This window comes from Lampris incognitus, chromosome 2 (genome assembly GCF_029633865.1).
Source record: "Lampris incognitus isolate fLamInc1 chromosome 2, fLamInc1.hap2, whole genome shotgun sequence".
NCBI classification, from domain to species: domain Eukaryota; kingdom Metazoa; phylum Chordata; class Actinopteri; order Lampriformes; family Lampridae; genus Lampris; species Lampris incognitus.
The window spans coordinates 143,634,858-143,652,054 of NC_079212.1; the positions used below are offsets into that span (position 1 = coordinate 143,634,858).

Genomic DNA, 17,197 nt, shown 5'->3' on the forward strand with positions numbered 1-17,197 from the left:
CTGGTGTAGACTGTAGATGGTGTAGACTGTGTAGCTGGTGTAGACTGTAGAAGGTGTAGACTGGAGTCCTGGTCTGACGTGTTAGCTCTCCTGTGTTGTGCCATCCTCTTGGCCAGCGTCTGTTTGTGCTGGGAGACCCCATCCTTGGGGTGGACCAACTTCTGGTGCAGCGTGTTTTGGGGTTTGAAAGCAGCTGAGACTCGGTGTTTGGAAAATGCACATCTCAAATTTTCCGACACTCCTGCCACATACAGAATCACCCATGGTTTACACTTAAGCAGCTGTTGTCCTTGTCCTGTCTTCGATTGGCTGGTGTACTCTTTGGACGGGGGGAGGCTAAGAGTACATCTGTCACCATCTTACAGTGTTGTGATTGAAAACATTCCCAAATCCTCTGTGAACAGTACACATGACCATTGAAACTCTGTTAATGGTCACACCCATATTTGCATATGAAACTGGTGGTTGGTTTGGGTCGTTATGCCACTGTACTGTTTATAAGGGTGGGGACACCTGCAGTCACTGTATTGTTTATAAGGGTGGGGGTACCTGCAGTCACTGTGTTGTTTATAAGGGTGGGGACACCTGCAGTCACTGTATTGTTTATAAGGGTGGGAACACCTGCAGTCACTGTATTGTTTATAAGGGTGGGGGTACCTGCAGTCAGATGAGACTGAAGAAGTCACTTAGATGAGTGATGAAACGTCCAGATGAACTGATTCAACGCTCTTTCTTCAATGATCTTATCTGTGTGTGTGTGTGTGTGGGGGGGGTCCCCAGGGGGGGGGGGTCCCCATTGGCACTTTTTGCTGCACCGAGTCAAACCATGCTGCATTGATTTGTGTTTCCATTACTTGACAACGAAGATTTTGCTTCCTGAACACTTTTGGGTGTATTTTATGTTATTTGGGGCTGCTGATCAGGAAACTCACCGGGTGTCCGGTAACGTGGCAGTCTATTCCGTTGCCTACCAACACGGGGATCGGCGGTTCGAATCCCCGTGTTGCGTCAGGCATCCCTACAGACACAATAAGCCTTGTCTGTAGTTTTACGGTATAGGACATTATTTTGTTTATTTCGTAATGTGTAGGTGTGTAGCTCTTATAAGGCTGTGTAAATACAACTCCAGCAGTTTTGTCTGGTTTCTGCAGTTGTGCTAACTTTCCGATTCATGCGTTGGCTCTCTGAAGTGAGACGTTCCTCTGGGATGCATTTTCCTGGTGATTAGTTGACTTAATTATCCACACTGGGAGAAGACAGTAGTTCCACCAGACTGGGGTTTTTTTTTTTCAGGAATGAGAGGAAGTGGGAGAGAAAACAACAGGGGAAGGATGAAAGAGAAGGCGATGGAAAGCAACAAAGTGCCAGGTACTTCCTTACCGCACTTAAGTGCATTTTACAAGTTTCTGTACTTAAGTACAGAAAATTCTGGAGCCTTCCGACTTACTCCGCTTTCAAAGCAAATATCCATAATTTCCTCATTTCTAAACCAGTTGCATTACTTGAAAAACTTTTATATTCGCATACGTCACCCAACTACTTTCTCACCCGGTGCGGGATTCGATCCGAGATGTGCCGCACCCACCACAAGGCGGCATCGCTAACCGCTCAACTAAAAGGGGCCGTCCCCCTGGCGTTCGGCCGGTGAGTCTTTTTGTAGGTTACGTATACATCAAAAATACCAGGGTGCCAATCTGACATTTTGTTCAGATGTTCTGAAGTCCAGCTGAGCTCTGAGAGTATCTGATGTCTGCATCGTTAGAGATTTCCGAGTGACACCAGATAGACAGGCTTGACACAACGTTTGGAGGAATTAGATTTGAACGTTGAAAAGTGGGGGTGTTGCTAGCTAGCTAACTAATGTCTCTTAGCGCTGTGCCGCTTAAGTTGAATATTGATTGATGGATGGATGTCATGATATTGGTTGAAACTGGTTGGTTCAAGGGTATGTAAGCACACATCATGTTTTGTTTTACGGGGAGGAAAATTGGACTTTGATACAAAAATACAGGGGCGTCCGGGTAGCGTGGGGGGCGTCCGGGTAGCGTGGGGGTCTATTCTGTTGCCTACCGACACAGGGATCGCCGGTTCGAATCCTCGTGTTACCTCCGGCTTGGTCGGGCGTCCCTACAGACACAGTTGGCCGTGTCTGCGGGTGGGAAGCTGGACGTGGCTATGTGTCCTGGTCACTGCACTAGCGCCTCCTCTGGTCAGTCGGGGCGCCTGTTCGGGGGGGGGGGGGATAGTGTGATCCTCCCACGTGCTACATCCCCCTGGGGAAACTCCTCACTGTCAGGTGAAAAGAAGCGGCTGGCGACTCCACATGTATTGGAGGAGGCATGTGGTAGTCTGCAGCCCTCCCTGGATTTCCAAGCCGTCCCGGTTGGAGCAGCAACCGGGACGGCTTGGAAAATAGGGTAATTGGCAAAGTACAATTGGGGAGAAAAAGGAGGGGAATAAAATCCCCAAAAAAAATAAATCCAAAGAAATTTTTGTTTGTATTTTCTTTTGCATATATTGTTAAATAGGTGTCATCATCAGTGGTCACTCGGGGTCGAATATGACCATCCTCCCTCTGAGTCTTCAGGTGGGCATAGAGGCCGATCCTGGAGCCGCACAATGGGAGGACGCCTGTGCGTGACAGCTCTTTACGTGGAGTGGCTGATGCACCTGCAGCCATCACACTGTCGTTGGCAGGGGGTGGCCAGAGTCCAATGGCACGGAGAACCAAGAAGATTGGGGACCGCTCTCTGTTGCAGCCTTCATCCACCTTCACTGCTGTTGTGACCTGGAGACATCTCCGCCAGTTCCACCATTGAGGTCTTTGTTGGATCACGCCTCGTCTGGAACCTCCCCCTTGACCTGTCCACCTTGGGTGACCCTACCAGGAGCCAAGCTCCGGACAGCATAGCTCTTGGGATCATCGGTACAATGCAAGCTTCTCCACCACCACCACACCACGCCATGGTGGCACTGTATCGTAAATATGTGTACAATATGAGCAGCGTCATTGTTTTTAGGGTTGGTTACCATTGTTTTCTTTTGCCTGACTGCAGTTCAGTGTTTCGGTGAGCTTGGAGAAGACTATCCCATTCTGATTTATAGAAAGATATAAAAATTCTGTCATTTTCACAAGGGGGAAATTTGGTTTGTGTTACTGAAACAAATCAGGGACTGGATTTATGAAACACGTAAAATGACTGTTGATTTAGGAACGCTCGTCAGTGATTGATTGGACCCATATCCTGGTAACGCTCTTTTTTTTTAGGGGGGGGTTCCCCTTTTTCTCCCAAATTGTATCCGGCCAATTACCCCACTCTTCCGAGCCATCCCGGTCGCTGCTCCACTTCCTCTGTGGAGGGCTGCACATTACCACATGCCTCCTCCAATACATGTGGAGTCGCCAGCCGCTTCTTTTCACCTGACCGTGAGGAGTTTCACCAGGGGGACATAGCGCATGGGAGGATCACACTATTCCCCCCCCCAGTTTCCCCTCCCCCCTGAACAGGCGCCCTGACCGACCAGAGGGGGCGTTAGTGCAGCGACCAGGACAGGTACCCACATCCGGCTTCCCACCAGCAGACATGGCCAACTGTGTCTGTAGGGACGCCCGACCAAGCCGGAGGTAACACGGGGATTTGAACTGGCGATCTCCGTGTTGGTAGGCAACGGAATAGACCACTACACTACCTGGATGCCCCATATCCTGGTAAATTTCTAAGACTACCTATTCTATGTTCTTTTTGGAAAATAGTACCGCATTAGCATTCATCCGCAGGAAAAAAGTACAGTAGGCATACTTAAAGCCATATTTCTGGCTCTGTTGTATCAAGGTACTGAATATGACGAGTACTTTAGGAGCAAGTACGTATCTACTTTTTTGTAAATAGAGAGGTCAGCATGGCACTTTTACTAGAGTAATTTTGTGTCAGGGTATTTGTACTTTCACCGAAGTAAAAGGTCTGAATACTTCTTTCCTCAAACAGGCATCGCTATGCAAAGGTGGGATGCAAAACTTGTGAAATGACGGGGGGGGGGGTTTGAAAAACAAGCATAATTAACAAAAACAAACCTGTAGAGTCGCCATCTGTCTTCCAAATGGAGTCTCCAGACATCCAGGACGCCTCTCTCTTCTTCCTCAGTCATAGTCGAGCTATTGTTCAGCTCCCTCTTGATGCTGTCCTTCATCTTCTTACTGTACTCTCGCTGGAACTGGAGAAACAGTCAGGAAATCAGTTTGAACCCGACCTCAACTAGACGGCCAGATTGTCAACGTCAACTCTCAGCTTCAGATCCATGAAAATCTCAACTCCTCTCACTCTCAGGGGCTGTTCACACCTGGCATTAACATGTGCCTTGGGTGGTCCAACCACAAGTGGGCAGGTGTGAATGCACCAGTGGCGGCTGGTGCTAAAAAATTTTGTGGGGGGGGGGGGGATTTACCTTGGCGCAGCACACCTGACAGCTGCTTTAATGTCCACACAGTCACAGAGTTATTAAGGAGGACAACGTAGCCTATAGATTTGATCAGGGTTCATAGACAAAGGTAAACACGGGGATTTGAACCAGCAAGCCCCGTGTTGGTAGGCAACGGAATAGACTGCCACGCTACCTGGATGCCCCCACATAATGAGTTTTTGGAACGAGTCTCAACGTTCGCTGTGTGCTTTGAGTGCAAAATGAAAGAAGGCAAACCGCTGCTAAGTGACTCAGTTGATGCCCCTCATCAGATGATTTGTCTCCATCTGGCGCAGCAGCAGCATGCATTAGCTGCGTCCACGTCACTGCAATATTGTGAAACTATTTACCCACAACGAGACTAAATGCAATATATCAGGTCAGGGGGTCTGAAGGCTTTCAGATGGGTCGCAATCATCATCATCAGAATAATACCGTTTATGTACGCAGTCCTTTTTAAAAACCCGCTGTGCCTCACAATAAAGCGGGATGGAAATAAAAGCACTGGAGTTAGGATACGTGGGATATGGGATAATTTATTTTGTTTCCTTAAGAGCACTTCAGATTTTGCATGACGACATAAATTGGTGGAATAATTGACAGTAATAACTTACAGATGCGAATGCGCCTAATGCGTCATACTAGTTGACGGTGCATTAAAATGAGGCTCAAGAGAGCAAGGATGTCTCGTTTTGTTAAATGCCTGTTGCTTCAACTCCTCTCTCCTCGTGGTTGTTCCCCCCCCCCCACTTTTTCTCCGCAGTTGTACTTGGCCAATTACCCCCACTCTTCCGAGCCGTCCCGAACATGGGGATTCGAACCAGCGATCCCCCATGTTGGTAGGCAACGGAACAGACCACCACTCTCCTCATGCTTCTGTATGTGTTTCAGTGGCGGCTGGCCAGTACAGGCCGCCCCCTTCAAACATCAAGAGATGAAAATCTACTTAAACATGTTTAATATAATTTAGCTGTATGATGCAAATAATGATGAAATAAAAGTGTTGTCAGTCTGTGAGCGCCTGTCAGCAGCATTAAATATTGGTTCCAAATGGTGTTTGGTTGATTCCTGTCTGAATACATATACTTCCTGGGTGAGGGGCGCCGGCCAAACCATACCTCATGTAAGCCCTCGAACCTGTGGCGAGCAGGTGACCTGAGGCTGCTGTCTGATTGGCTTCTTCAGATTTTCCAGGGGGCGCAGTTCTGTGCCGCCCCAGACACTCCCACTTTTATTGGCAGTGAATATTGTTTTAATGTGTTTTGATCTAATGTGACTGGACAATTCTCGTGGCTTTCAATCATGTTCACACCCACCACGACACCTCGTCTCAACTGTCAATCATGTACGAACCCTGATAAAATCTATAGGCTACATTCTCCTTCTTAATAACTCTGTGACTGTGTGGACATTAAAGCAGCTGTCAGGTGTGCTGCACCAAGGTACACTGCGCCCCCCCCAAAAAAATTTTAGCACCAGCCCCCACTGGTAAACAGCCTCTCAGCCTTTGGAAAGTAGCATGTTCAAATTCATCCATCAGTACTACCTTCTCAGGTCTATACTGACCCTGGACACTAGGTGGCAGTAATAGCTTTAAGGTTTAAAGCGATAGTAAATGTGAAAAGAAAACATAATAATAATAATAATAATAATAATAATAATAATGATGTCATTCAGTTTCCAATAAATCAACTGGAAACTGAACGACATCAAGAGACTAGACACCAAGACAAGAGAGGTGCTGAGCATGGAGAAGACACACCACCCGAAAGCAGATGTCGACAGGGTGTACCTACCAAGAGCTTCAGGAGGACGAGGCCTAGTACAACTCGAACTGACCTTCAAGACTACCACTATCGGGCTGGATCCATACCTGACAAAAACGGATGACCCACTCCTTCAAATAGTAAAACATCAGATCTACTCCATCAATAAAGAAGCTGCGCAATTCAAGAAAGAGCTTGATGTCCCAGAAACCCCACCAACAGAAAATGAAGCAACTACCATCTACGCCAAACGAGTGAAGCAGAAGGCAAACCACCATGGCCAGCGGCAACTGCAAAAAAACCTGGGAGGACAAAGCAATGCATGGGAAGTACCCAAAAAGAATGAAAGAGGCAGACGTGGACCAACAAAATACACACCAGTGGCTGAGGAGCACCGGGATGAAAGCAGAGACGGAGGGCCTGATAATCACTGCACAAGACCAGAGCCTGGAAACCAGATCCCATCACCATGGCATCATCAAAGATGGAACAGACCCAAAATGCAGAATCTGTGGAATGTACGAAGAAGCCATCGACCACATCGTCTCAGGCTGCCCGCAACTGGCAAAGACCGAGTACATGTACAGGCAGAACAAGGCAGCAACACACCTGCACTGGAAGATCTGCAGGAGCTGCAAGATCAAGACGACTGAGAAGTGGTACCAACATCAGCCAAAAACGGTCACTGAGAACAATGATGTCACCATCCTGTGGGACACGCCCATCCACACTGACAGAGAGATAAAAGCCAACAAGCCTGACATCATTATCAAGGACAGGAAGGAAAAGAGGTGCAGGCTCATCGACATGGCAACACCATCCAAAACAAGCAGCTCAGTGAAAGTCACAGAGAAGCTGACCAAGGACAAAGACCTGGAGACTGAAACCAACAGGATGTGGGGAATGAAGACCGGGACAACACCAGTGGTCATCGGAGCTCTAGGACTCATGAAGGAGGGAATGGAAAAGTTCACCAACCGTATCCCAGGCAACATCAGCATCTGTCCGGTCCAGAAGATCACCCTACTCGGAACAGTCCACATATTATGACGAGTACTGTCAATCAAGTGACATCTGCCCTATAGTGCCTCAGGTTCATAATTTGGACCCGGCTCTACAGGATGTAAAACAGGAAACACGAAAGAAATAATAACAATTATAATAATAATAATACATTTATATAGCGCTTTTCTAGACAGCCAAAGCGCTTCACATTGAATATAGTATCACATAGTATCTTGGGTTGGAGTCCATGAAATAACTTCCAGGAACGTTTGACCATTTATGAGAAAGTTGTGAGAGTACTTTTGAATGTAATTTTGTACTGCTGTTCTACTCCCACGAGGTGGCGCATGTCACCACATACGCTCAATATTGAGAGGAACTCCATTGTATCATAAGTACAGAAGAGATAAAATGTGTAAACTGGGGCATCCGGGTAGCGTAGCGGTCTATATCCGTTGCCTACCTACACGGGGATCGCCAGTTTGAACCCCCGTGTTACCTCCGGCTTGGTCGGGTTTCCCTACAGACACAATTGGCCGTGTCTGCGGGTGGGAGGGCGGATGTGGGTCTGTATCCTGGTTGCTGCACTAGTGCCTCCTCTGGTCGGTTGGGGCGCCTGTTCGGGGGGGAGGGGGAACTGGGGGAAATAGCGTGACCCTCCCATGCGCTACGTCCTCCTGGCGAAACCCCTCACTGTCAGGTGAAAAGAAGCGGCTGGCAACTCCACATGTATCGGAGGAGGCATGTGGTAGTCTGTAGCCCTGCCGATTAATTTTCAAAGCACCGTTTGCAAAGAATTTATCACTCTACTAAGGATGAGGGTAATTTTAGAGGGGAAATAGGGCAGTTGTCAAGGAAGTCATCAAACCAGACTAAATTACAAGAGTAGTCATAAAAGGCAGACCTCACTGGATTTCATTTTCCATCAAGCAACAGGAGTTTTAGCCCAACATGACTGATGGGCCCAATTTGCCTAACATTACAATCGTTGCAATGGGGCTTTTGCACATGTATACTGCGATGTTGATACTGAAATGGTATATTGTTTAGCCCTTGTTTGAACTGAGCCTAGAGCATTTGTGTTCAGAGACGTATGTGACCACATTGGTAATCATTCAACCATTATCTGAACTACTTATCCTGCTCTCAGGGTCACGGGGATGCTAGAGCAGCGGTCGGGAACCTATGGCTCGCGAGCCATATATGGCTCTTCCGGTGACGGCATATGGCTCCCAGACAATTTTGATTTGAAAATTATTTTTTTTTCAAAAGAATCAGTTTGGAACTGATTTTAAAATACTTGTGATATTTCTTAATAATACTGTGTCATTTTAAAGTAAACAGAAATTAGTTTTGAAGATAAATTTCACGGGTCACGGGTCACCCGTGGGTCGGGTCGGGAACCAATGGCTCGCGAGCATGTCCGGGTCATTGTAAAGGTGAAGAAATCAATTTTATCAGATAGCCAACTAGTTTATCCGCTTCAACCCTTGTAACGGAAAAGATGGCGAAAAGAAAAAAAGACGATGATTACCGTGCATTCCAGGCTGCGTGGACAGAGGAATTTGCATTTGTGGAGAGAGCAGGATCTGCGGTATGTCTAATATGCAATGATAAAATTGCATCGATGAAACGGTCAAATATAAAGCGGCACTTCGATACGCACCATGCTTCATTTGCATCGAAATATCCAGCGGGGGACAGCAGGAAAAGGGCATGCGAGGAGCTACAGCGGAGAGTGCAGACGAGTCAGCAGCAACTACGTGTGTGGACCAAGCAAGGTGACGGGAATTCCGCTAGCTTTGCGGGGGCTTTGGCAATAGTAAGGAATGGAAAGTCATTCACAGATGGCGAGTATGCCAAAACATTCATGCTTGATGTGGCCAATGAACTGTTTGATGACTTCCCAAATAAAGACAAGATAATCAAACGAATAAAAGACATGCCCCTGTCAGCAAGAACTGTGCACGATCGTAGCATCATGATGGCAAATCAAGTCGAGGAAACACAACTTAAGGACATAAACGCCGGGACATACTTTTCTCTCGCGTTAGATGAGTCAACAGACGTTAGCCATCTATCTCAGTGCAGTATCATTGCCAGGTATGCTGCAGGTGACACACTGCGTGAGGAAAGCTTGGCTGTTTTGCCAATGAAAGGGACAACAAGAGGAGAGGATTTATTCATGTCTTTCATGGAGTTTGCTAAAGAAAAAAAACTACTGATGGATAAACTTATTTCTGTCTGTACTGATGGTGCACCCTGTATGTTGGGGAAGAACAAAGGATTTGTAGCGCTTCTCCGTGAACATGAAAAGAGAGCCATCCTAAGTTTTCATTGCATCCTGCACCAGGAGGCGCTTTGCGCTCAGACGTGTGGCCAGGAGCTTGGCGAGGTGATGTCTCTGGTCATTCGAGTGGTCAACTTTATTGTTGCCCGAGCTTTAAATGATTGCCAGTTTAAAGCTCTGTTAGAAGAAGTTGGGAATCATTATCCCGGTCTGCTTTTACACAGCAACGTGCGTTGGTTGTCAAGGGGGAAGGTGCTCAGCCGTTTTGCAGCTTGCCTGAGTGAAATCTGGACTTTTCTTGAAATGAAAGGCGTCAAGCATCCTGAGCTAGACAACACTGACTGGCTCCTGCAGTTTCACTATCTCGTGGACATAACTGGCCATCTGAACCAGCTCAATGTGAAAATGCAAGGTATTGGAAATACAATCTCATCCCTTCAACAAGCAGTGTTTGCATTTGAAAGCAAGCCGGAAGTCTTTCTCAGGGACATTGAAACAGGTCGTCTTCTGCACTTTGAAAGACTGCAACAATTTAGAGATGCATGCTTAGCAAGTGACTCCACTCAACATCTGGATCTCCAGCAGCTAGCTGGCTTTACGTTCAATCTCCTGCAGTCATTCAAAGCACGTTTTGGAGAATTTCGTGCGCGCACTGGTCTTTTCAAGTTCATCACTCATCCACATGAGTGTGCAGTGGACAAAATCGACCTGACATGCATCCCCGGGGTCTCTATCGGAGACTTTGAGCTGGAAGTTGCTGACCTGAAGGCATCAGACATGTGGATGAGTAAGTTCAAGTCACTTAATGGAGAGTTGGAAAGTCTTGCGCGACAGCGAGCAGAGCTGGCGAGGGAACACAAGTGGACAGAAATTAAAAATCTTCAACCTGAAGACCAGCTGATTCTTAAAACTTGGAACGAGCTTCCTGTGACATACCACACAATGCAGCGTGTGAGTATTGCCGTATTGACCATGTTTGGCTCTACATATGCATGTGAACAGTCTTTCTCGCATATGAGGAACATTAAGACCAACCTACGCTCACGTTTAACTGATGGAAGCCTCAACGCCTGCATGAAGCTCAACCTCACCACGTATGAACCAGACTACAAGGCCATCAGCAAAACCATGCAGCACCAGAAGTCGCATTAAAAGTAAGACATATTTAATTTATTATACGTTAAAAATACTATATGGCTCTCAATGAAATATATTTAGAAATATTTGGCTTTTATGGCTCTCCCAGTCAAAAAGGTTCCCGACCCCTGTGCTAGAGCCTATCCCAGCAGTCATTGGGCGGCAGGCGGGGAGACACCCTGGACAGGCCGCCAGACCATCACACAGGGCCCACACACACATATACACACACACACACACACACACACACACACATTCATACCTCGGGACAATTTAGTTCGGCCGATTCACCTGACCTATATGTATTTGGACTGTGGGAGGAAACCGGAGTGCCCGCAGGAAACCCATGCAGACATGGGGAGAACATGCAAACTCCACACACAGGACGACTCGGGACGACCCCCAAGGTTGGACTCGAACTCGGGACCTTCTTGCTGTGAGGCGACTGTGCTAACCACCGCGCCACCGTGCCGCCCACATTGGTAATATAGTGTGCAATACAGTATTGAGTGCATTAGCATCCTAACTTCTTAGGACAGCACGGTCTCTCTAGAGAAGCCGTTTCACCCCCTCTTTGAGAGGTTGCTGGGCTGTAAGTTCTTGACCCACAAGACTGGACCCCCAACATTTACAATGGGGTCTGAGACACATATCATTTACATTCCATATGCAGCAACACCGGCAAATTGTACACAACATGAAGTGTTAAAGTTTGTTTCTAAACGATGCTGTTTTTACAACAACAAAATAAATGTTTTTTCCCCCTACTTTACCAATGCTTGTACACGTGCTATCCACCACTTCAGGAATCAGTGGGAATTTGCATATGATCTGTGGTAAATGACAGAACTGCAGCTACGTGAATCTGAACCTGTGACTGTTGGATTTTCTTGCAGAAAAGGGCACTGCAATTTGTCCGTGTCACCAACATCATGACTGTGCATGGCCTTACGATGTCAGTGCCACCATCTAAGCGCTAAGATTGTCCTTCGTGGAAATCAGTATACCTTCACATGCCGCTGTGGTTATCAAAATCGCGAATCGACTCCATCGTCAAAACGTTTGCCACAATGGACACCTGTGTATGGAGCAACAGCGACACCAGGTGTCTACTTTCTGTCTGGTGTGAAGAGTCAGCTTTAACTAATCTCCAGGATTCCTGTCAAAACCAGCGTCTAATAGGGGAAGTTCTCTGAAGGAACACTGCAGAAGTGATGTAATACGTGGGCATTTGTTGTCTGATATTAGCTGTGAATGGAATCCATCTCAGACACAACCCGGATATATCTGGATACAAGATGCCCATCCTAAACAGGGCCTCTTTCCGAGTGTTTCTGGGTTGACCTTACCTCCCATCCCTCCTCGCTCTGCTCTGCTTGTATCTCACAGTCCTCCAGGTTCATAGCCAGCATCGCTCCCTCCAGTTCTCTGGTGGCCTTCTCCATGTCTTCGGACCTCTTCTGCCTGTCTCCACAGTCTGTCTGATCATAGACATCCTCGATGATCCGCTCCGCCTGGATCAGATCGGCCTCCTCTGCGATGTAAAGCAGGTCATCTTCCTCCATCGCCACCTCCTCCATTGTCACTGCATCCAATTCATCACAGACAGGTAGTGAATTCTCACATTCGCCACTGAAAGACTTGGTATTTACAGTTCTAATTCACACACCGTAGGGAGACGAGCGGACTTTATGTGGAAGTTTTTGTTGGACTTTAATATTTGTAACCCACAGTAGACCATCCACAAATGTGTACCATGGTCCACAAATACTTCACTTTCCACCAACATCTTTTTTTTTTTTTTTAATAATTTATTTCTGATTTTTCCCTTTTTTCTCCCAATTTAGTGGCCAATTGATCCCTATTTTAATTCAAACACCCACCCTCATATTGCATGCGTTCGCCAACTGCATCTCTCCGGCCGGCAGTCTCGAAGGAGACGCCTCCCCACTTTCGTGACAAGGCGAATCCAAGCCGAACCACTGTTTTTCCGACACACACAGAGACGCATTCACATGACGAACACAAGCCGACTCCGCCCCCCTCCCGAAGACAGCGTTGCCAATGATTGCTGCTTCATCGAGTCCGGCCATAGTGGGATCTGACGAGACCGGGGCGCGAACCCCAGTCCCCAGTGGGCAACTGCATCGACACCAAGCCGATGCTTAGACCGCTACGCCACCGCGGACCCATCTTTTTTTAAATTATGGTGTGTAAAGTCATACCCAAAAAATACAGGGCGATTTGCAAATATGCATAACTTAGGCTGTAAATACATATCTTAATGTCGCACAAAAATGTTAGAAGTTTTACAAATGTAAATAGGTTCACCACAACAACACTTTAGTATGGGGAACGTAGTCACCATTAATTAGGTGCTTATGAGCATGCAAATTGGCAACATATTGGCTCTTAATTGGTCATTATTACGTACTCATTAATGCCTTATTCTGCATGGCCTTATTATACAACCAGTAAGCCATTAACTATGAGTTTTCCCTCTATAACCTCAGAAGTATTGCTTATTAGTAGTACCATCTCACTATGCTTTGCTTAGTATGGCCTTTATAAGGTGGTAGTACCACAAGAAGACTTATTCTCCCTTACTAACACTTAATGAATATGCTCTGTTCTTACATAACAAAACACAAAACTACAAGTGTTCATAGTGTTAAATTACTGTAAATTAAGTTTTTGTTACTTAGAATATGTTCCCCATACTAAAGTGGCATCTTGATCATTACTAACTCACTAGTAATTAAGTTTTTTTACTTAGAATATGTTCCCCATACTAAAGTGACATCTTGATCATTACTAATTCACTAGTAATTAAGGTTTTGTTACTTAGAATATGTTCCCCATACTAAAGTGACATCTTGATCATTAGTAATTCACTAGTAATTAAGTTTTTTTTACTTAGAATATGTTCCCCATACTAAAGTGACATCTTGATCATTACTAACTCACTAGTAATTAAGTTTTGTTACTTAGAATATGTTCCCCATACTAAAGTGACATCTTGATCATTACTAATTCACTAGTAATTAAGGTTTTGTTACTTAGAATATGTTCCCCATACTAAAGTGACATCTTGGTCATTACTAATTCACTAGTAATTAAGGTTTTGTTACTTAGAATATGTTCCCCATACTAAAGTGACATCTTGATCATTACTAATTCACTAGTAATTAAGTTTTTGTTACTTAGAATATGTTCCCCATACTAAAGTGACATCTTGATCATTACTAATTCACTAGTAATTAAGTTTTTGTTACTTAGAATATGTTCCCCATACTAAAGTGACATCTTGATCATTACTAATTCACTATTAATTAAGTTTTTGTTACTTAGAATATGTTCCCCATACTAAAGTGGCACCTTGATCATTACTAATTCACTAGTAATTACGTTTTTTTATGTTCCCCATACTAAAGTGTTACCCAACAAATAAATGTAAAGAAATATGCATTTATGGATCCATTTGTACATGTGAAACAGGTTTTGCACGTTCGTGGATTGTTTCATGTCAGTTTGTGGGCCGAGTGACATTTGTGACTCCCCTCCTGTTTGTTTGCAGATTTTGTACAGCAGCAGATCCGTAGAAAAAAAGAATCGACATATGTGAGGTGCATCTCTGTTTGGAATAGATCCAGGCCACAGTCGGAAAAAAAAAACCTTTTGGAGATGCCTGGGTTAACAGGAGGCCTGGGACTGCCTAATTTCATGTTTTATTACTGGTCAGCCAACATAGTTAAATGAATGCACTGGACGGCAGTGTTTGAAAATAAAAGTGGCCCCACCTGGGCCCTTATGGAGACCCGTTCTAATCCCAAAGTCTCTCCTATATCAAACTGACTTCTCCACTACCCAGAGGAACTATTAAACATGTCAATAATCCTGTGATAAAAAGCTCTCTTGGTATTTGGCATCGATTCAGAAAACACTTTAACTTCAACAGGGCATGCCCTTGACACATAACCATCTTGGTCCTCCTTCCCAGACTGATGCAGCATTTCAAACGTGGCCTAACAACGGTTTGATCTTTTTTAGCGACTTAATTGTAGATGGCATTTTTGCTTCATTTGAAATTCTCCAAAAGGACCATAACATATCGAAGACACGCATTTTTAAGATACTTCCAGGCCCGCAGCTTTGCCAGAGAACACTACTCGTTTCCTGCCCTGCAGGAAAAGAGCATGCTAGACATCATGTTGGACTGGGACCTGAATAGCGGAAACGTTTCTAAAATATGTACGATTATCCAAGCTATTGGCTCACCTTCCTTCGACAAAACAAAATCCGCCTGGGAACAGGATTTAAACATCGAGCTCACTGAAGAGATGTGGAAACGTTCCTTACAGCCCATTCACACCACCCCTCTCTGCCCTAGGCATTCACACCACCCCTCTCTGCCCTAGGCATTCACACCACCTCTCTCTGCCCTAGGCATTCACACCACCCCTCTCTCTGCCCTAGGCATTCACACCACCCCTCTCTGCCCTAGGCATTCACACCACCCCTCTCTGCCCTAGGCATTCACACCACCCCTCTCTGCCCTAGGCATTCACACCACCCCTCTCTGCCCTAGGCACGGCCTTATTCAATCCAAAGTGTTATGTCGTTTACATTACACGAGAGAGAAACTGCCCAAATTCTATCCCAGTATCGATCCTACTTGTACCAGGTGCCACCTGAACCCAGCCACAGTTGGGCACATGTTTTGGGAATGCCCATCTTTGACCACATTTTGGGGTCGTATCCTCGAAGCTTTCTCATTTATTTGTTGTAAAACGATCGAACCCAGCCCAGTCACGGCCATTTTTGGAGTTCCCAGTGAGGGCGTAGACATCACTACAGCCCAAGCTAACTCTACAGCGTTTGGCTCGCTTCAAGCCCGGAGACTAATTCTTCGCAACTAGAAGTCTGATAAGCCCCCCCATCATTCACAAGTTGGGGGAAAGAAGTGCTATCTTTACTTCCATTAGAAAAACTTAGATACAACAGATGTAAGTCCCGTCAGAAACTTATGGATGTCTGGTCTCCCTTTACAGAATTCACTCTTGCTCTGTTTCTTTTAGAAATACCAGAATAGATCTCTTTCTCCCCGGTTACAGCAGCTACCCTTCTATTCTAAGTATTAGGACTAGGAATGGGTGACGCTTTAATAATTTGGGATGATTTAGCTGGAATAAGTGCCTTACCCATGTGTTATTGTCGATGAGCCTGTCCGCCTATACTCAGATATGTGCACTGAGATGGGTGGGCATGTATATCTCTTTATTTGTGTGCAAGTAAGTGTATGTACTCTATATATCTCTGTGTCTGTATATATGTTCATGTTTGTGTGCATATATGTACTTAGCACGAGGTGTCTGACTATTGATTGGTTCCAACTGTAACAAACAAAGTCCCTTTGTTTTCATACATGTTTATTTGATGATTTTCTTTGTTTGTTTTTTTTTCCTCTCTTGATTTGCTTGGTTTTGTTTTTGGTTTTTTTGTTTGTTTTGTTTTTGTTTTTTGTGTCCAGGGGAGTGGGGGGAGGGGGTTAATGTGTTTTGATTTTTGTGTGTATTTTTGAGAATAACTTAAAAAAAATCTAAATTAAGTTAAAAAAAACTTGAGGTGCAGATACTAGCTACACCAGCAGGTGGTGACATTCCCTCATATGAGCTGACGGAACAGCCGTCTGTTCTGGAAGAACGCTGAGCTCCCTTCCGTTCAAGATTTCACCTAACAAATGTACTTATCTTGGCATTGTTGTAACACGGAGATATAATGATCTTTTTAACCTTCTAACTCTGCTGAGCCATACTAAACTTGATCTAGAAAAACGTAACTTTCTAACTCTCCTAGGCCATATTAAACTTGATCTAGAAAATTCTAACTTTCTAACTCTCCTGGGCCATACTAAACTTCATCTATAAAAACGTAACTTTCTAACTCTGCTGAGTCATACTAAACTTGATCTAGAAAAACCCTAACTTTCTAACTCTCCTGGGCCATACTAAACTTTATCTAGAAAAACCCTAACTTTCTAACTCTCCTGGGCCATACTTAACTTGATCTAGAAAAAACCCCAACTTTCTAACTCTCCTGGGCCATACTAAACTTGATCTAGAAAAACGTAACGTTCTAACTCTCCTGGGCCATATTAAACTTGATCTAGAAAAACATAACTTTCTAACTCTCCTGGGCCATATTAAACTTGATCTAGGAAAAACATAACTTTCTAACTCTGCTGGGCCATATTAAACTTGATCTGTCATCTTGTTTCACTCCATTTATTGTAAAGCGACTTTGAGTACTTGAAAAGCGCTATATAAGATTGATTTATTATTATTATTATTATTATTATTATCTAGAAAAAACATAACTTTCTAACGCTGCTGGGCCATATTAAACTTGATCTAGAAAAACGTAACTTTCTAACTGCTGGGCCATATTAAACTTGGTCTAGAAAAACGTAACTTTCCAACTGCCGGGCCATATTAAACTTGGTCTAGAAAAACGTAACTTTCCAACTGCTGGGCCATATTAA

At 45.0% G+C, this 17,197-nt stretch overlaps 1 protein-coding gene across 1 annotated transcript in view; it reads right to left on the bottom strand.

Moving 5' to 3' along the window:
- znfx1 (zinc finger, NFX1-type containing 1) overlaps positions 1-17,197 on the bottom strand; it is a 73,180-nt gene that overhangs the window by 12,343 nt on the left and 43,640 nt on the right. The window contains exons 13-14 of the mRNA XM_056274214.1: positions 12,006-12,241; positions 4,073-4,212 (exon numbers count right to left, since the gene is read on the bottom strand). Of these exons, the coding sequence (XP_056130189.1) occupies positions 4,073-4,212; positions 12,006-12,241 (376 nt within the window). The remainder of the gene's footprint in view (positions 1-4,072; positions 4,213-12,005; positions 12,242-17,197) is intronic.